Source organism: Marmota marmota, unplaced genomic scaffold, assembly GCF_001458135.2.
Source record: "Marmota marmota marmota unplaced genomic scaffold, marMar, whole genome shotgun sequence".
NCBI lineage: Eukaryota > Metazoa > Chordata > Mammalia > Rodentia > Sciuridae > Marmota > Marmota marmota.
In genome coordinates this window covers 7,524,212-7,545,206 of record NW_026000077.1, presented here as the reverse complement: position 1 = coordinate 7,545,206, position 20,995 = coordinate 7,524,212, and the positions used below count along the sequence as shown (strand labels likewise).

The window sequence follows — 20,995 nt, the reverse complement described above, 5'->3', positions numbered from 1 at the left end:
CATAGCTATTTCTGAATCTCAGAGCCTCAGGAGTCAGTTATTTTGAAACCAGTTCCCTTGTGTCCTTCCAGCATTTGCTCTACCTCCATTATTGAACTTCTGGAAACTTCTGCTTTCCAGCCAACATATACAAGAGTGAAACTCCACTCTAAAGTTAGGTGGTACAGAGATGCCACAAGCCAGAGTAACACAAAAGAGTTAATGGCATCCTCCATGTAGCACCAGCTGCATTTCAAAATTAATCCTGGTGCTTGGCATAGGGCTCCACAATAGGGTGTTTGCCCAACATGCATAAGACCCTGGGTTTCATTCTAGCATGGTGGACAGGGGGGATAAATCAATGTCTTTTAAATGTAGGAGAGGTTATGTGAACAGCCAGGTGATGCAATGAAATTGCCCATGCACTCTTGTGTGAATCATGTCGCAGAAGACATTTTGAGATGCTTAAGTCATTTGGATTTCTAGAATTGTCCTGACCACCTTAGTGTGCACTGTGGTTTTATCTAGGGATTTTCAGCAAGGAGACTAAGGGGTTGAAAATTTAGCTCAATTTAACTGAATGATGATCTTGACCATCTTAGCCTGTTTTTCCAGTTATCAGTGAGAGTGTGTGGCCTTGACAGATGCCATGTGAAGCACAGATATTTTTCCAATAGGAGGAAATGGTTTGACTGATGTTAGGACACCCATTGTCTAAGATGTGGCCAGATGCCATCACCATGAGGGCCTGTGGAAGGCTCTTTGGTCTTTGGGGTTCCATGTAAGATTGAGACCTGCTTGTCTACTGTCAGGAAGGCATAGGAATGAAGACACCAGTGTTTACCATGTGTCCCAGGAACCCACATACCACTTCTTAACCCATCAATCTGTCACTGCAGCTTTGAAAGCCTTGTTATGCCTCCGACAGATAAAGAAACAGGCTTGGGAGAATTAACACTGTGTTCCAGGTCAAGGAGCTGCACAGAGTTGACCTTCTGTTCTTGTGTGGGCCCATCACTTCAAGGTTTGCTACATTAAGGCCACAGTGTACACTCCAAGCTCACTGAAGATGCTGGCAGCGCCTTTGTGGTTGGTATTCAACCCTGTGGAATTAAGGAGGCTAAAGTGGTGAATTTGCTTCCTTTGAACCCAGGCAGGTGCCCAGTGCCAGGCCTTCTCAGCAGGCAGCCTGGGAATGAACTACTGGGGCAGAAAAGCTCTCAAGAGGAAAATTTTTGCATCAAGAAGCCCAAACTTTTCGTGAAAATCACTTTTAAAAAAAACCTATACTGAGTTTGCTTTTTTGTGAGCTTGCCAAATATCCACATGCCCCCAAACCTTTACACACGCTTTGTTCCCCTTGTGGAATTCTTCCAAACACCTGCCCTGAGACACCAACAGCCTCCAAAGTGCTTTCTTCTTGGGACTCAAGGTCATCTCCCACACAACTGCATGGGTCCAGTGAACGGCAGGCTGTGCCCCTCCCACCAGAAGATTTCTATGGGGGGCTTGATTTCTCTTAAAGCAAAGCTGGGTTAGGAACTAATCCAGTTCCTAGCACATAGTGCGACATTTGTTTGATGAATTTTATTCATTAATGTGCACAGATATTTCCAGAAGGAAGGGATCTGAAATACCATAGGAATCTGAAATATCCTGAGCTTTGTTTCTGTGGAAACCTTTGAATAACCTTAAATAGGAGACGGATACATTCAGAATACCACAGTAATGCTTTTGTCTACTGCAAACTTCTTCCACACCCGCTACCCTTTGGCAGCCAAAACCAAGCCCTATGGCTAGCCACGGATGCCCTCTGGTGGCTCTTAAGAATAACAACACCAAAAAGATACACGGAGAACTTGGGGGAGGCTCTTTATTAGATGCTCCATTGCAGGGGTCAGAGGATTGCAGCAATGTCAGCCCTAGGAATGTGGATCTCCCTTCCTAATGGTTCACAGTGGGTAGTTTTCTTCAGAGAAGCCTCAGAGGCCAGAACCAGGGAGCCCCAGGGTTAGAAGTAGAACTGGAAAGCCTCAGACACATGCTGCTTCCATGGTTCCAGGCTGGGCAGCAGGGAGGAGATGCCCATGACGTGCCAGGTCTCCCCATCAGATACCATCGAGGTCTGGTAGGACAGCAGCTGCACACCTGCCTCCGCCAGGAGGCCTAGAAGTAAAAGAAACCCTTGTTGGCATAGAGCGTTGGGGAAAGTGAGGAACTGGGAGCAGTCAGAAGTCAGGCTTCTATGATCAAAGTTGCAGTGGGAGGATGCTGGTCTCAGTACTGAGGAGCCTAGATGGAAGGAGCAACAGAACATCTGCCCAGCCTCCCTTGATTATTTCGGAGATTCTTCAGGCACACTCTGACCACCAGGCATATCATCAAAGAACTATATAGCTCTTGACTTGCTGTTTGCCAGGCCAACAGCAAGGGAGAAAAACAGGGAAAGTTCCTCTGGGCAGTTGGAAAGAATGATGAAATTAGGAACCCCTGGACATGCTCAAAACCCCAGGAGTATAGGCCCCAGGAGACTGGGGTAGGTCTAAGATGCCCCAAGTATAGGACGGGATGCCCAGATAGGTTTTGCTGTGGCTAGGCTGGCCACCAGGGCTTACAGGCAAGAAGGAAATCTCTACTCAATGGCCCTGAACTCATGGGACATGGCTCTGCAGGCAGGTGCAAGCAGGGTGCTTAATATGGCAATCTTGGGACTCATGGCCAGGATGGTGATGGACATTCTGGTCCCAACCCTGCCACACTGCTCTGAGGCTTAGATAAAGCATTTTTTCTCTCTGAACTTGGTATCTGCCCTAACTGTTCTATAAATTGGCAAGACAGATCCTCTGTATGGTAGAGAGCCAGACATTCCCTAATGCATGGAGAAGGATCAAAGGAAGAAGATCTGCAGGGCCTAATCACAGGGCAGACCTCACCTCTGCCTTAAGAACCCTGGCCAACCCCACCACCCAAATCCCTCCTCACCAATCATGGTAGGCAGCATTGCAGGGTTGGAGGGCTGAGCCCGGAACATGATCAGGGGCAGGCCCCGGCGGAGAGGCACTTCTGGTTTGAAGACTGCGCCATTGAGCACCTGCAGCACAGGTGTGGTGCCCTGGACGGAGCCCACAGCCTGATACGGAGCACCAGCCAGGGTTACGGTCAGGAGGCATTCTCCGCTGCCCTGCTCCCCAGGTGCAGCTGGGCTGTGGGAGGTGGTGACCTGCAGAGAGAATGCAAGGAGGCACAATTACTTTTCCTGATTGCATCATGCCCAACATTTCTCTTTCAATCTAATCACCCATTTGCAGGGCTCCAGCCTGGCCAAAAGGCTCAGCAATTTAGGGATAGGGGCAAATAGGGGTAAAGCTTGTGCCCCTGAGCATTAGCTTCCTAGAACAGTTAATGACCACTCCAAAGGAAGGGCAAAGAGATTTACCAGGTGCAGGATTATAGTAGAGGGGTGGGAATTGGGGAGAGGGAGGAAGGCAGGGCTGTGAGGACCCAGCTGACCCAGGATGACTCTCCTGCTCTGACTCCTTCATTCCTGGGGTATAGAAGTGGAGGGAAGGAGCCAGGTGGGATCACGGGAGCTCTACTCCCTGCCAGCTCCCACCAGCTGAGAAACAGACTTTGATCTGAAAAGAGAAGCAGAGAGGAAGATGCCAAAGAGAAGTTGTGAGAGGCAGCAAACGATGCCTGCTCCAAGAATTTGCAAGCTAATCAAGAAATGGGTGCTATCCAATAACTCAAAACAAACAAAACAAACCTATGAGTAAATCTAACCAAGAAGACAAAAGACCTCTATGATAAAAAAAAAATATAGAACACTGAAGAAGAAAAAAGGTAAAGACCTCAAAAGATGGAAAGACTTCCCATGTTCATGGATAGGCAGAATTAATATAGAAAAAATGGCCATGCTACGGAAAGCAATATACAGATTCACTGCAATCACCAATAACATTCTTTATAGAACTAGCAGGGGAAAAAAAAAAGTCTTAAAAAGTCATTTGGAAGAATAAAAGACCCAGAATAGTCAAAGCAATTCTAAGCCAAAAAAGCAATGCTGTAGGCATCATAATACCTGACTTCAAATTATACTACAGAGCTATATTAACAGAAACTGCATGGGATTGGCATAAAACAGACACCTAGATCAACGGTACAGAATAAAAGACCCAGAGACAAACCCACACATCTAGTTATCTGATGTTTAACAAAGGTACCAAAAGCATACACTGAAGACAGCCTTTTTAACAAATTGTGTTAGGACACCTGGTTATCTATATGTAGAAAAACGAAACTAGACCCTTATCTCTCACCCTGCGTAAAAATCAACTCTAAGTGGATCAAAGACCTCAGTATTAGACCAGAAACTACCCAACTCCTAGAAGAGAATATAGGGTCAATACTCTAGCTTTTAAGCACAAGCAATGACTTTCTCAATAGGACCCCTAAAGCTCAGAAAATAATGCCAAGAACTAATAAATGGGATGGCATCAAATTAAAAAGCTTCTGCACAGCCAAGAAAATAAGTAGGGATGTGAAGAGAGAATCTACAGATAGGAGAAAATATTTGCTAGCTACTCTTCTGACAGAGGATTAGTATGTAAAGAACTCAAACAACTTTAAACTCCAAAAAAAAAAAAAAAATCAAAAAACCTAATTAATAAATGAGCAAACAAATTAAACAGACACTTCTCAAAAGAAAAACAAATGGCCAAAAAATATATGAAAAAAAATATTCATCATTAGTAATCGAGGAAATGCAAATCAAAACTACACGAGATTTCATCTCATACCAGTAAGAATGGTAGCCATCAAGAATACAAATAATAAATGCTGAAGAAGATGTGAAGAAAAAGGAACACTTTTACACAGCTGGTTGGATTATAAATTAGTGCAATCATTACGGAAATCAGCATGCAGGTTCCTCAAAAGACTAGGCATGGAACCACCATATGACCCAACTATATACCACTCCTTGGTATTTATCTTAAAGAATTAAAGTCATCTAACTACAGTGATACATGCATACCCATGTTAATAGCAGCACAATTCACAACAGCCAAACTGTAGAGCCAGCCTAGGTGTCCAACAATGGATGAATGGATTAAAAAAACATGGCATGTATACACAGGGGAGTTTTATTCAGCCACAAACAAAAATATAATTACGTCATTAGCAGGAAAATGAATGGAACTAGAGACCATTATGTTAAGCAAAGTAAGTCAAACTCAGAAGGTCAAGGGGCATGTTTTCTTTCATATGCAGAAGCTAGAGGAGAAAAAGGAAAAGAAAGGTGTGAGCAGATATCATGAACATCAGGGAGATCAGTAAAGGAAAGGGACCAGGGTTGGGAGGGATGACAAGAGGAGGTTAGTGCTGGGGAATGATATTGGTCAAATTATATTGTTCTACTGTGTGCATTCACAAATATGTAACAACAAATCCATTATACACAACTGTACTGCACCAATACAAAAAAAAAAAATGTGGGAGAAAAAAAAACAATGGGTTCTATGGTATAAGGTGCACCGGATGGAATCTGAGTTGGAGCTCACTGGACCATCTTTAAGCCTCCGTTCAGATTCAGCCCAGCTCCTCATTTTCCTGAGCTGTGAAATAGGGGTAGCAAACTTTCTCCAATTCACAGAGTGCTTATATATTGATCCTGAGTCTCAGCTCCTTCAGCAATACTTAGAGGCAGATGGTAGCTCCTCTTAAGAGGCAGATAAAGGAATCATGGCCACCTCTCACAGGTAAGGGTGAAGGCAGCACTTCCACCCCATGAGTTCAGTTGTGAGTAAGTTCTAGAAAGGTGGGGTCGAAGAGCAGTGCTGGCAGGGAATGTGGGGAGAGGGGGACGCACATTGAGGCCGGCCTCTTTCACCAGCAGCTTGGCGTTCACCAAGTTCACATCCGCCTGCTTGGAAGCTTCTTTCAGGAGGCCAACAATGACTGCAGGGCTTAGGCAGTTCCCAGCATTCTTCAGAGGTGTTCCTAGGGACAGAGAAAAGCGTCCCTAAGTCCTTGTTCGATAAGCATCACAGGAGGGAGCAGGAGGCCACAACAGGATCCTCATTGCCCTGAGGACCTCAAATGCAGCCTGCACTAGATAGTTCTGCCTCTCTTGCAGAGATCGCTTAGAGCCGGCAAGGGAGACATACCTGGGTCCGAGCCAGGAAAGCAGGACTTTGGCCAGTCTGAGAAACTCCTCTCCAAAATACAGCCCAACTCCACGGGCCACCCTGGCCTGCCTATGGGTCTCCCAGGAGACTTGGAAAATTCCCGACGACTCCTACATAATTTGGCACTCAGACCCTCACAAGCCTCAAGAAATGAGCAGAAAGGGGCAACTACTTTGTTTCCTCTGGGGTCTGAGTGGGGATCCCCTGGCTCTCTTTCCCTGGTGTTTTTGCCAATGCTCTGGGTCTAACTCCCCCCACTCCATAATTTCTCCTTAAGTGTCAGGTGCCCAACAGTTAGTGAGGGAAAACAACCCTTTGCAGCGTCAAGGGAATTGGAGCCCTTCCTGGCCACTCAACCATATCTGTACAGCAGTGGAGCTGCTAGAAAGTCAGCCGGAGCCCGGGGGTGGACAGACTGACAGCAGTGTTCTCATTCCCTCTCCACAGCTAAGCAAACACCCCGCCCAGGACTCTCAGACTGCACAAGAGCCCACCTTGGTAAGTCACAGCACACAAAATATCCCCATCGCCTCACGAGGCACAACCACCTGGACTCCCATTTGACTGTGGAAAAAAATCAAGGCTCAAAGGAAGGAGTCACCCAGCAGATAAGCAAAAGGTCAAAACCAGAACCAAATGGTACTGTTGCTTAATCTGGGACTCCTTGTACCAGGTCCCATATTTTCTCTTGCATTAAATCATCTCTGTGGAGGTCTCTCTTGTACCCAAAACATTTTCTGTCCTAAAATTACTACATAAACTTAATTTATCAAAATTAAATGTATTTTCCCAATGAATTTTGGTACTGCCCACCCTTCTCCCCTACCCTTTATACTAAGTGACCTGTACTGAGAGGAGGGCCCAAGTCACCTGAGTCTCCCATCACCTCTGAGGCTAGCGGCAGATACACCCAATAGGGATGGGTCTGTGCCACTCCGTACCCATGCTTCTCCAGTGTCCCCAGATCCTGACTCACCCTGTGTTACCACCTGAATGGTCCCTTTGGGGGAGCCAGCCCAGGCTCGCATCAGCGTCCCTAGAGCTTCTGCCAGACCAATCCAAGGCTTTGTGTGCGGAGAGAAGGCACTGGTAAGAGCCTGTGCATTTATCTGCAGAGAAAGGGGGTACAGGGGAAGTCAGGAAGAGGCGGGTTAGGCACTTCTACCCGACTCCGATACAAAATCGAGATTTTGTTGACTAGAGCCAGCTCTGCAGGGAGAAGAGGCATAGGGCCATCCATGTTTGGATGGCTGGTGGGTGACAACTTCTATCAGCCACCAACTAGAAGACAATGACTTAACCCTATAGGTGAGGAGAGCTGTAGAACTAGAAATGGAAACAAAAGGCTAAGACCCCACACAATGGACAGATCAGGAAAAGAGGCCCCTCTGCCTTCACCAAGTAGTTGGCCCTGTCCCTCTCCAGGGGAGACTTGTTTGTCCTATTCTGGGGAAGGATCTGGGCAGCACAATAAAGGTGGATTTTTGACATAAAACATATGGAATGGGCTGGGATTGTGGCTCAGTGGCAGAGCGGTTGCCTTGCACATCTGAGGCCCTGGGTTCAATCCTCAGCACCACATAAAAATAAATAAATAAAATAAAGGTATTGTGTCCAACTACACCTAAAAAATTATTAAACAAAATATATGGAGTCACAGATGACTTGAAAGTAGAATGGTGGTTCTCTCTGGAATGGCATTTCTAATTTGTCTTCCATTTAAAATTTTTCTGTCTTGATTTTTCTTTAAAATGTCTATTTTGTCACTAAATACCATGATGAATTATCCCAATTTATAAAGCTAGATTCATATTGTTGTGAGATCCTATCATGCTTTGAAAATTAGTGTGTGTCAAGCGCATACTGCACAGTTGCGGGAGCCAGCCACAGAGTTCCAAATTGAGGGTCAGCCAGGTTGGGTCCCCAGCAGGGGCCTGATAACAAAGCCAGTTTGTCCTTGGAAGAAATTTCTATTCCATTTAGTGGTTCAAGGTGCTGAAGTTAGGAGTTAGATAATTGCCACTTTTATGGAGGCAACCTGTGAAGAGAACCACCTGAGAAGGATTTTATGAGAAACGTGGAGTTTGATGCAAATTGAATAGGCAGCTACAAGATGTGAAGAGATGAAAACATGATGGTTCTATCTCTGTTTTCATAAAGATGTCACTGAAAGAGTAGCCAAGCACAGTGGTGCACACCTGCAATCCCAGTGACTCAGGATGCTGAAGCAGGAGGATGGCAAGTTCAAGGTCAGTCTTGGCAACTTAGTGAGACCTATTGGGGTAGCTCAATGGTAGAGTGATTCTGGGTCCCATTCCTAGTACACATGCACACACATATGCACACGATATATCATTAGAAGAGTGTGACAGTCTCAGGTTTGAATGTGACACTGGAGACCCATCTGGGTGGGAGGTAACCTGGTATGAGGGCTCCCTGCTACAGGACTTTTCTTTATCCTCTCTGCAGAGACACAGGAAGAGCAATGGGTGAGAAAGTGGAACCAGAGACTGAGCAGCTCCTGAAGAGGGCCAGAAAACTATGCAACAGTCAAGCTAGGAGCTCATGGCTGGAACAGGAACTGGATGCCGCCAAGAAGCCCCCCAAAACAGACACCATGCCTCATTCCTCTGTCCTCTATGTGGGGCCCACACAGCCCAGCCCTGGGAAGGTGCTCATTGCAGATCTATGAAATAACAGGACAGTCCTCAATCTCTAGAGAACAAGCAGGACACCAGGGAAGAGACAGGTGTCTCTGGACACCAACCTGACCCTAGCATTCATCTCTGCTAAGATGAGGGCAGAATTGAACTGGAGATGACACAGTGAAGAATTAGGGAGAAAATATCTCCTATGCAACAAAAATGTCTCTTTCCAAATGCCTAAATTGCTGAGGCTGGATTTGAACTTGCGATCCTCCTGTCTTAGTCTCCTGAGCTGAGCCACTACGCCTGGCTACAAATGCCTTCTTAAAACTAATCAGCCACTTTGGGTGGATAGTTAAATGTGCTGATGTTTAACTAGGTTTTAACTGCTAGGATAAGATGGAGACATTGTGTGGTTCCATTTGGTGGAGTTAAGGGAGTCCCAGGGAGGAAAAGCCGTGGAATGTCCCCACTACCTACTGATAAGGTAAGTATTTCACATGGGCTGCAACAGGGAGGGCAGACAACTGCTTTATGAAAGATCTAAGAGGGTCAGGCCTCACCCAGATTGCCTGGCAAGGGACATGGGCCCATGCCTCAGCCTGTGTCCCAATCAGGGTCACCTGGGAAGAATGAACCTGCTCAGAAGCCTAGTAGGTAGGTAAGAAGGTGGGTAAGTGTGCTCCAGCCCGAGGAGCCAATACAATATGGGAGGAGACGGAACACGGGCAGGTCTAGTGTCTTAGTTGACCCCTATGCTGTGTCCACCACAGGCTTTCCAGCCTCCGCCATCACATCTGTGATAACTGGCCTAAGAATCCCTCCTGATTTCCACAGAACAAATGGGCAGGAGGTTTGCCAGATGGCAGAAGGTACCCTAATTCTCTTAGGACACAGAGGGCTGGGTGGCTTAGCGAGCTGGGCTACCTAGAAAAGAGGGTGCCCTTCCTACAGTCCTCACCAGCAAACATCACCAGGCTGAGGGTCAACCAGGAAGGCCAGGAACCCCTCACTCCCACCCACCCATACTAAGTCTCATCCACTGCCTTTTTCCAAGTTTTGTTATATGCTCTGGGCCCACCTATATAAGCTGCAGAGAAACTTAAGTCAGGTTTTTTTGGTCCTCAGGGAACTTCAAATTTATTAAAAGTAAAGATACAAGCTGGATGCCGTGGTGCATGCCTGTAATCCAGTGATTCGGGAGGCTAAGGAGGAGGATCACATGTTCACGGTCAGATTCAGCAACTTAGTGACATCCTCAGCAATTTAGGAAGACCCTGTCCCAAAATAAAAAAAATAAAAGAGACTGGGGACGTAGCTCAGTGGTCAAGCACCCCTGGGTTCAATCCCCAGTATCCGCCCCACCAAAAATTAATTAACAAACAAACATAAACCCACAAATATATAAATTTGTGAAGCTTTAGAACAAAAGAGAATGTAATTAATGAAAGAATTGAGGTGGTGCTGGAAAGGCCAAGCAGGTTTGGGCGAAGGAGAGGTGAGCCCCTTGAAGGAGCTATGCTTTCCTCATTCAAGCGAGTCCTCCAAGGGCTATGGCAGTATTTGGTACTCACCAGAACTGAAAGAATATCCAGACACACTTGCTATGAGCCAGGAGAGGCTTGGAGGAGAAATGTATGCCAGGAAAGGCCCGACTGAGCAAAAAAGTGGGGATGTTGTGCCACTATTTGGGGAAATCAAGGGACCAGCTGGCAGGGAGGGTTCCTACTGGTAGCTGAGGACAGCAGTTGTCACAGCAGGGTGAGACTCTGGTCCTGGACACGATGCAGAGTGCTCTGGGGAGTTTACAGGGTGCCAGCTCCCTACAGGGACTTTCTGGGCAGGCTCGCCCCCCCATCTCTCACCACCCACTGCGTACAGCTGTGTTACCCTAGCAACACTGGTGTTCCCAAGGCATGTGGAGAACAAAGGCTCTTTCTCTGGAGGCTGAGCCCTGGGAAGGGCCACAATCTCTGCAGCAGGGCTACAATATAACAGAACTAACTAAGCTCCCTGCTCCAAGGTCTCAACTCTCAAGGTTGCAGATAGGCAGCTCCTGCCCACCCTGTCCCGATGAGAGCAGACTCAAGCGAATTCCCTCCTCTGCAGCCCCCAGGGACAAATCTGTTCACCCCCACCCCAACCCTGCTGTCACCCCCACCATGACTGTCTCCGGGTCTCCTCCCTCTGCCTCCAGGCCCCAGCCCCACACAGTGATACTTACAACCCCTGTGAGAGACTTCCCCTTCACCATGTCCACAAACTGGACAGCGATCTCCTCCCCACAGCGGCTCTGGGCCTCCTTGGTGCTGGCACCCAGGTGGGGGCAGCTGATGACGTTCTCATGGTCCACCAAGGCTCGGTCCCGTGGTGGCTCCTGCTCAGAAAGAGATGCCTCTAGATTGGCCACAATGGACTGACCCTACCCCTTGGGGCTGCTCCTGGGCACAAGGGAAGCTGTAGGAGAGGAAGGCAGGGGCTGCACCACCTTCTACTTGTTTTGCCAGTGGCCCCTGGAGTCTTTACCAGCTTCCTCATGAATGTTACATCATAGCAGAGTGGGCAGAGCTGAAACTGTGGGTTCCAATCTCACTTCCACCACTTCCCACCCAGGGGCCTTGGGGGAAAATCCTCCATCTCTTTACGCCTCAGTTTCCTTATCCATGAAATGGTTGAACACTCTCTAGATCACATTGTTGTGGGGATTGAACACTAGAGGTCCTGATATTGCCAACCAGTGGAAGCAATCATTACTATTGTTGCTGGGTTTTTCCCTGTAACTCACCCCTACCTGGCATCCTTATAGCATTTAACCATCTGTGTGTTTTGTAGGGCTCTTAGCACAATGTCCTGCTCTTCACAGGCACCTTACTCACGTAAGAGCATTGGTACTCACCAGGACAGGCTGCCCACTGGTACCATCCCAACCACTCACTCCTGTGCCCCTTCCACCCTTTCTAGTCATTGAGCAGAATACTGCCCTTGGGAAAGTGACTTAGGGTTCTTCTTTTCTGGGCACTCTCCCCAGGGATCTGTTGTTTCCAGCCACCTAATAGCAGGTGGGACAAAGACATTGAAGACATCAGAGGTACTACATTAAAGAGGATGGCCATACGAAGAGGGCCGCCTCCTCCATGGAGCTCACAAAAGAGAGATGGATGGATGGCCAGGAGTACAAATCCAAATGCACTATGCGCTCAAGGGTAGGAATAGACAGTGAGTGCTACAGGGATTCAGAGAGGGTCAGCCATTTGCCAAAGCCACACTGCTAGTAACCTGTACACCACAAATGCCTATTCCAAAGTACATGCTCTCTCTTGAGTCATAGTTAGGAGCCATGATACTATGGAAATGCACTCTTCTGCATCCGACCTGCTGAGGTTGAGCTTCTGCTTCTGGTGGGAGAGCAACCCATCACAGGCACCCTGAGGGAATACTGCCAGTGTCCTTGGGCTTCTGTCCCTCTCTGGGAAAGAGGAAAGGAAGAGGAATGCTAATGGATACAGGGTGGACTGTTTTCTTGGCCACAGGACTGCACTTAAATCAGGGACCTGTAACAATATATTAAGCTGTTCTCTCCCTTCCCCAAATTCTCAACCTCACTGATTTGACATGGTCTTTCCTCCCAGTTATCAACATGGCAGCAGTCAAAGAAGTCTGAGACCAGGACTTGGGTCCTATTTAAAACAAGAGTTTTTGCTGGGTGGCACATGCCTGTAATCAAGTTTGAAGCCAGCCTCAGAAACTTAGAGAAATCCTAATTCAAAAATAAGAAATAAAAGGGCTGGAAACGTAGTTCAGTGGTAGAGTGACACGGGGTTCAGTACCTAGTACCAAAACAAAATAAAATCGAACAACAAAAAAACTAACACTGTGTTCTGCAGAAGACAGAATGGCTGCTCCTTAGCAAGTTCCTCAAACCAGACAGGTGTATTCTTTGGTGAAACAGTTTTTCTCATGTACCATGAATGCCAGACACTCTGTGCTAGACTTCCTGAAAAATGCTGGGCTCTCTCTGGCCCTGGCCTCTCGACTCCTTGTCTCGCTTCCTCCCGTGAGACCTGGGTTGCAAGCACTTACTTCTGTAAACACGTCCAGTGCGGCTCCCGCACACTGACCAGACTGCAGGGCCCGGAGCAGGGCACCTTCATCCACAATCCCTCCTCGAGCACAGTTCACCACACGCACACCCTTCTTGCACTGGGCGAAGGTACTGTCATTCAGCAAGCCTGGAAGAAAGAGAGGACCCTGCCTGCTGTGACGATGTTGGGTCTCATGTGAGGCACAACTCCAGAGGCCTTGGCTCCCCTGAACCAGCTCTTTCCCCAGAGGCCTCTCTTCCTTCTGGAAAGCTCCCTCTGTCTTCTCACCTCTTCCTAGACATAGAATCCCTGTCCTGGACCCAGTTTGGAAATATCCTAGGAGTTCTTGAGCTATTGGTGCTTCTAGTGTGTGTAAGAATCAGAATGGCTTGCAGGGGCTTATGGGAAATCCACATGGGTCACTGGTTGCAAAATCAGCTCACCCAGACACCTGTACATTTCCAGTTAGCTCACCCCTCCTTCATCTCATCAGGAGCAGCTGACAAATGCTCTGCATAACCATGTTCTGCAGGACCTGGTGGGCCCCTTCCCAAACCAGCCCAGCAGCATCTGCAGAAGGCCCAGACCAAAGGTCCACTCTATCTGGTCTGTGGCTTCTGTGGCCAACCCATAAGATAGAGGCATGCTACCTGTCGTGGAGGGTAGGAGCGGTGTGTGAACAGTGATGAAATCGCAGAGAGGCCAGATCTCCTCCAGGGGTAGCTGCTGGACACCGAAGGAGGCTGAGACTTCTGGAGAAATGATGGGATCGTACCCTATAGTCTGATCAGAAGTGAGAGAGATGAAGAAAGCGTCATTATCAACTCTGGATACTGACATTATTAATAACAGCTACCATTTATTGAGCATTTGCTACATACAAAACATCCTCCAGTTTAATTCTGATAACGAGCCTGGTGCTACTTTAGCACCGTGGGAAGCAGGACTGTGCAACCAGGAGGGGACACAGCCAGAGAAAAGCTCCAACTACAAGCAGTTACAAGAGCATTCCAGGTGTGGCTGGGCAAGGTGGAGCTTGGAAACCCTGAAACAGGAACCCTAAGTGAGGGACCACGATCACGTGGGGAGCAATAAGGTCATCACAGGGTAGACCAGGCAAGGAAAGGGCGGCTGCAGATGGAAGGCATACAGGTCCAGGAAACAGACAGGTGCACTAAGGATTCAGACAGTGAGGAAGAAGTGAGGGAGGAGGGCATCACTGGTGCAGACAGGATCAGGAATGACACCAAGATGTGTCACTGGGGACATGGTTGAAATACCAGAGCCGACAGCAGCAGAGAAAAAACAGTACCTTTCTTTGAAATTTCTTTTAGTAGGGCTTTATGGCACAATTTGTATCACTTGGCATCTAAGACAACACGGAGGTATAAATGACTAATGGCAAGTTCTTTAACAGGGCTGGTTTGATTGGGATGGGGAGCAAGGACATCTGGGAGAAGAAAGTTTGAGACATAAAAGCACCAGGGATAGGGAAGCCTGAGACAACCTTGGTCTAGGCTGGCCAGGGAAGATGTGGAACCCCCCAAAGAGGATCCTACCTGGGGCCACTGAAACGGAAGGTGGACTCCCAGGAAGTAGGGGCAGGTAGGAAACTCAGGTGTAAACTACAGCAGCCTCATGAAATTGGCACCAGGTCATAAGATGTCAGTGGTGGGACAACGGAAAGCTCAGATAGGAAAAAGGGCACATGCTCCTGGCGAATAAACACAAATATTTTTATTCAGCTCTCACTGGGGTTTTTACCTACCTCATTCCTGATGGGCTAGGGCCTATTATTTCCCATTTTACAAGGGATAAAATGAGGCAGAGAGGTGACAGCTGACGCAGAACACGAGCCAGGCATTCTGACTCCAGAAGCCTGCCCTCCTCGTGTAAGTGGCTGGAAGCTGGGCAAACAGAAGAGGTGGGCAAAGGGCACAGGTCAACACGAGGACTTGGGGAGTGGTGACAGGAGCCCAGTGTCTGTCATGGGAGACAGCAGCAAGGTTCCCATCAGCACAGGGAACCCAGAGAAGGCACTCTCCCTGAATCTGAGCCATCAGAGGGCTATAACCCTGGGTGAGAAAGCAAAGGTGAAGCCAGATGAAAACGTGTCTCCTGCATCAGACAATCTTGGGTGCCCAACATGCCAGTCTCAGCAAGGGTCATGCTTTCAAGGTTACCAAGCCAGTGCAAGAAGTCAGGCAGAGCCAGTAACCAGGTATCAAGTTCTACCTCTTACAACAGCAAAGATCTATCCACTTTCTGCTTGGTCTACCCAAGAGGCCTTTCCAGGGCTCCCTCCAGGAGCTCAGGCCCGGTCTGCAATACCAACTGGGGGAAAAGAGGTAGAGGAGCCATAAGAGTCTGAAAGGCATCCACATCCAAGAAGGCAGGGAGACGATGTGCCAGGGTAGGCCTGCGGCACCCCAGGGATGTACTTGTAATCCAGAGCCCTGCCTCAGAGGCACCAACCACATATCAAAGCAAGTGTCAGGCCCCTCTGGACCCAGGTCCTCAATCCCAAATAAGAATGGGTGAATGACTTCAGCCACCCCCTGCTTTAATACTCAATCCTTTAAAGTTTCTTGTAAAAAAAAAAAAAAAATTCCCCTTAACACCGAGAGGAGAATGTTCAGAGCTAATCTAGCAGGAAAAACCAAAACAAAACAAAAAACAGCATAATACTTGAGCTGCAGATCTCCCTGGGTGGAGGAATTAGGTCCCTCCTTTGCTCTTCTGAGTTCTCAACTATATGGGTTTGTAGATTCCCTTTGGAATTAGGGGAACATAAAAATTATTTTACAATACAGTGGAAAAGAAGACTTTCGTTTCCAATGCAGAACAGCTGGGGAAGAAAATAAAAATGCTTATGCATACGTCAAAGCCTTTGGATTCCATATTTCATTATTTGCCTTGTGGAATGACCCGAGCAAAGCCACGCAGCCCCAACCCAACCACTGCTGTCCATTTGAGGCTGCTTCCTGGGGCCTACCAGGACCATAGCCACAGGGCACCAAGGGCTTACAAGTTCTGGACCCCCAATCAGATACTGCCATTCCCTTTTATATGAAACCTACTCATTTCTGGTGTGGAGAAGGAAGTGTCCAGGGGAGGAGGGAGGATCCCTGTCTTCACCCTGACAAGTCTTCTTTGTCTGCTGACACTGAACAATATCCCCATTCATCTCTAATCCAGATGTATTTTTTTCTTCATGTGGAGCCAGGAGAAGAAAAGGACAGCCTCAAGGAAGGAGCTCACAGCACCCTATTGGCCTGTTCTGTTCTCAGGAGCCAAGACTGGGAGGAGGAAGGATCCCGCAGTCCTGGCCTGGCCCAGTGCCTCTGCTAAGCCAGCAGGTGCCTGAGGCTGCTGGGAGCAGCCTGGGAGAGGAGCAGACAAGCATCTTCCTAGTGGTTGGCAAGGCACCCACTCAGTTTCTTTCTCACAGAGACAATATCTCATTTATTTGCAGATAAATAACTACGGCGAACAAATTTGGCTGAAAAAAGCCTTGTTCTCATTTTCACATGAGATAACTAGAACAGAAAGTAGCTGAACTCAGTTAGGGTTCCTACACAGGAGAGAATAGCCTAGCATATGTTTGGGGAGTTGAAAAAATGACATCAGGTCCAGAAGTCATGTGCTTGCCCAGTGTCCTATCTATCCTGGAAACAACAACAAAAAAATCAGATCAGTTCAAAGCTGCTGAGGTAAAGACCCAAAGTCCAATACCTGCTGTCTCCTGGAGCTTCCTCTCTGCTCCTACCTGTGTCCCTAGGACATCCTTCCAGAACCTGAGGATGTGGGAAGTTTTAAAAGCACTGCTTTAAGGCAGTAAGAATTCCAGGTACCAAGCTGAGATGAGAGCTGCCTATCCCACAGAGTATCTGTCCTCTGAACAGCTGAGCACAGTGACATGGTACAGGAGCTACATTAAACTAGTATAGATCACCAATGAAGCCAGTGGTGGTCCTGGGCAAAGAGCACATGCAGAGTGAAGGAAACTGCCCCTCTGTCTAGTCCTATTACCTGGAGCTTATCAGATGACCTTGACCTTGCTGGGACTCAGTTTTCTTATCTGTAAACATGGGGTAATATGTTCAGTTGGTAAGCAGGGTGGTTGTGAGCAGAGTGACCTACACGGCAGACATCAGTAAATATTAGCTGAGTCTGATGGATCAGTAACAACTGGTGGCTCAGGTTCAAGGTCCATCCTTCTGGGCTAAAGTCAGATTCATCCCAACCCTGGCCACAAAGAAACTGTTAAGGGATGCTGATCCCTCCCTCTGGAAAACTTGGATAAGAAAGTACAAGGCTTAGTTCCAAACTGGCTTGGGTCTGTTAACACATTCTAGGGGACAGACTGGCACAAACTAGCTGAGTCTTTATTCAGCAACACTATTGAGAAAAATGTCTAAGGAAGAGGAGAATTAAGTATAAGACCTTATGGCTCACACCACCAGCAGGCTGCAGGCTGATTAGTACAGAGTGTGTGGAATTACACCTCCCTTGCTCTGGAATCTGTACTTCTTTTAATGCTGCCAAAAGTCATATTATCTTTTTTATCACGTTAATCACACTGCTCTTTTGTCAACCAAAGCCATCCTCTCCCAAGGAAAGGTTTTCACAAATGCTTCTCTGTGCAAAACTTGTCTAGTTGGGCCGGGGTTGAGGCTCAGCAGTAGAGTGCTTCCCTAGCATGTGCGAAGTACTGGGTTCAATCCTCAACACCACACAAAAATAAATAAATAAAATAAAGGTATTGTGTCCAACTACAACTAAAAAATAAATATTTAAAAAAAAAAACCTTGTCTAGTTGTTTTTTGGACACACAAAAAAGGAAATGATTCTAGCTAAATTTCCTGGTAGGATGCCTAATTACGTGAGCTTTCTTATGTCTTTTAGGACCTGATTCTGCATTAAATTCTGATTCTGTATTAAATTCCTTTCCTCGCTTCCTGTCATCCACAAATGACACATGGTCCAGGCTTTTAGGAGACAAAGTAGACCCCTATTCATGAACAATCTTCCTCCAGATGGACAATGTCAGTTCTTCAACCTGTTACTAATCACTTTAACAGTGGAAGCACCACCAAGCTCAGGGGCTGTATCTTAGCCCCAAGAGATCATGTAAGAGACCTAAAGTCTACATTTGCAAACAATCTATCATCGAAGGTATGGCAAAAAGAAAAAAAAAAAAAGGCAGTTTATCCATACAATGGAATTCCACACGAAAGTTTTAAAATGTGGTAAATCTAGCCAGTCTAAAACCTATAGTTTTATCACCTTCTTTCCATACTGGGAATTGAACCCAGGCACAATCCACCATTAAGCCACATCCCCAGTCCTATTTATTTTTTATTTTGAGACAGGGTTTCACTAAGTTGTCCAGGTTGGCCTTAAACTTGTGATCTTCAATCTCCCAAATTGCTTGGGATTACAGAAATGCATCACTTCACCAGGCAATATTTTTATTTTAATACCGCACACAATATTGTGTTCTCTACTGGCACAGATCCATAAAACTGTATGCATTTTATGTCAATGCACAGAAAAAAAAAATGTGTGCATTTGGGTAATACATGCCAAACGGACTAGGTTTGGGAAACTAAATAAGGCTTTTTTTTTTTTTTAATCTATATCCTAATTTTCCTGAGAATGAATTCATTTATTATATGACTAAAATATATTACTTTTACCCATTATACCCCATCATTCTATATATGGGATATCCATAAAAAACCCAAACTGAACAATAAATGCAGTACTTATGGTTGCTTTGAACTAAATATTGTCTTAAGTTCTGCTCCTGTGAGAATACATTTGAAAATAGATGTATATTTCTAGATGTATTTATGAAAATTTGTGTGTACATAGATAGATACATATGTAAAGGCTATATGCTCTAGATTATGATTTCCAACATATTTTAATGCACCTGTGTAGATTTCATTGAAATATCTGCAGAATTTAAAACTTTGGACTTAACTGGTTTAAACAGTCCAGATAAATAATATTTTCCATGCTCTACCAGTACAATAATAGTTTCCAAAGAGAACAAGGCTAGTTTGAAACAGCCAGTGTTTAATAAAAATCAATCATTGTTTCCTCAAACAATCTTTTTCTTAATTTGTTAGAGAATCTTCCTTCCTTTAAAAAGGAGTCTTGCTCTCCATGACTGCTAGACAATGGATAGAAGTTTGGATGATGAGATTGGGCTCTCTCTGCCCTGAAACAAAACTCATCAGGACACAGAAGTGTATTATTAGAGAACATGGCCAAGTTGAGCAGCCAAGAAAGAGAGGCCCATTTGGACCACTCACAAATGACCAGGGCCAGGCAGCTCTGGAGGAGCCAAGGTGGGAGGGGGACATTCCAGAGGTTTACAAAGAGTGTATTTCAAAATCAAGACAGCTGTGAGTGACCTTCCAGATACTCTCGGACAGAAGATTTCCCAGGGGAAGCATGTGCACTCTCAAGGCCGTGGTGGGAATAAAACATTTGAGAAAATATGTTTTGGGTGATCTGCTGGAAACATAGGAAACGAAATCCGCAGGCTCCAGACATCTCTCTGAATAAACACGTGCCTGAGAGTTATCAATCATTTCCTGACGTTGATACTGAAGGTTCCACATTCCCATGCACCTCAAAAGCAGCTAGGGGCAGTTGGTAAGCAGATGAACAAGCTTCACTGCCATTGCCACTACTCAGGAAATTAAGTGGGGTTTACCGCCTGGACTCGGTCACCGTCATGATCTCCTTGAGGACGAATGCTCCTGAGCTAGAAGAGTCTGGTGGGTGGTGGTACACCAGGAAGGAGCAAGGGAATTAGGGACTGGCTGCTGGCATCTGTCTCCAAGTCACTGTATCATCAATGAAACACTCATCTGGTTGGCTTCATGTGCTCTTAGTGCTATTTAACCCCTGATGTTATGATTTGGATATACAGTCCCCCAACAAAAAGCTCATATTAAATAATGGAGCAATGTTCAGAGGTGAGAAGATTATATTATGAAGCTGTAAGTTAATCAGTGTACTAATCCATTTGATGGATCAATGATTTGGAAGGACTACTGCACTGGGTGATAACTATTGGCAGGTGGGGCATGGCTGGAGGAAGTAGGTCACAAGAGGCATGTCTTTAGGGTTCATGTTTGGTCCCTGAAGCGTCAATCTTTCTGATTCCTGACTGTCATCATCAGAGCAGCCTTCTTCCACCATGATGTTCTGCCTCACTTGGGCCCACAGCAATGGGATCTAACCATGAACTGAGCCCCTGAAACTAGGAGCACAACATCAACTTCTCCTCCTCTGAGTTGTTCTTGTCAGGTATCTTGGTCACCGTGATGAAAATCCGACTACCATACCTGATCTTAGGTTTTAGAAGATCAGAATTCTCCATGGGCTATAGGTTGACCTTGATTCTCACAAAACATAAAGGAGGAGAAAGTGTTCTTGATGGCTCATGGCATCCCTCTACCCCTACACACAGAGCAAGGATGTGGTTTGTTTTCATGATCAAAAAAGATCCTGCTGGGCCATGCCCACCTTTTTCGGGGATCTAGAAAAATCTCTCTCCTTCCCATTGCTGAGAATTATGAAAGAAATCTGACTTAAATAAATAGGGTGAAGAATGGAGGCAGGAAGCAGAGGAAGATATTCAATGTGGTATAATGGGATGCCCATATGGGTTCTAGGCTGCCATCCATTTCTGAGTTCTTAGGCAATGACTTACAAATCTGGAAATCAATATTGAGCTAAGGGTTGACCTATAACATCCCTTCTAGCTCTAAGAAGGTCGGAGGATAGAGATGAAGAGAAAGAGCAAGGGAGAACGGGAAAGTTCCAAAGCAGCTCTATGTAAACATGTTCTAGACATACGATGGTCTGATTATTGTTAAGACAATTTTCCTTAATGTTTAACTAAAGGCTTCCTGGCTGCAGTTTGACCCATAACCCCTGTAATTCCTTCAACAACCATGGTGAACTCGGGGATGTCTGCTGGCCCTCTTAGCCACCTCCATCTCTCCAGCCTGTCTGGGCAACACTGCAGGACCCTTCTCTCAATTGACTGGTCTCCCTGTTGGCATGGTCTGTT

The 20,995-nt window shown here is 46.4% G+C and overlaps 1 protein-coding gene across 1 annotated transcript in view; it reads right to left on the bottom strand.

Moving 5' to 3' along the window:
* Positions 1 to 1,838: 1,838 nt before the first annotated feature.
* Positions 1,839 to 20,995, bottom strand: part of Phgdh (phosphoglycerate dehydrogenase) — a 35,544-nt gene continuing 16,387 nt past the window's right edge. Inside the window, exons 6-12 of the mRNA XM_015502256.2 lie at positions 13,545 to 13,677; positions 12,893 to 13,041; positions 11,037 to 11,189; positions 7,144 to 7,276; positions 5,849 to 5,979; positions 2,962 to 3,199; positions 1,839 to 2,145 (exon numbers count right to left, since the gene is read on the bottom strand). Coding sequence (XP_015357742.1) covers positions 1,991 to 2,145; positions 2,962 to 3,199; positions 5,849 to 5,979; positions 7,144 to 7,276; positions 11,037 to 11,189; positions 12,893 to 13,041; positions 13,545 to 13,677 — 1,092 coding nt within the window. The 3' untranslated portion in view covers positions 1,839 to 1,990. The remainder of the gene's footprint in view (positions 2,146 to 2,961; positions 3,200 to 5,848; positions 5,980 to 7,143; positions 7,277 to 11,036; positions 11,190 to 12,892; positions 13,042 to 13,544; positions 13,678 to 20,995) is intronic.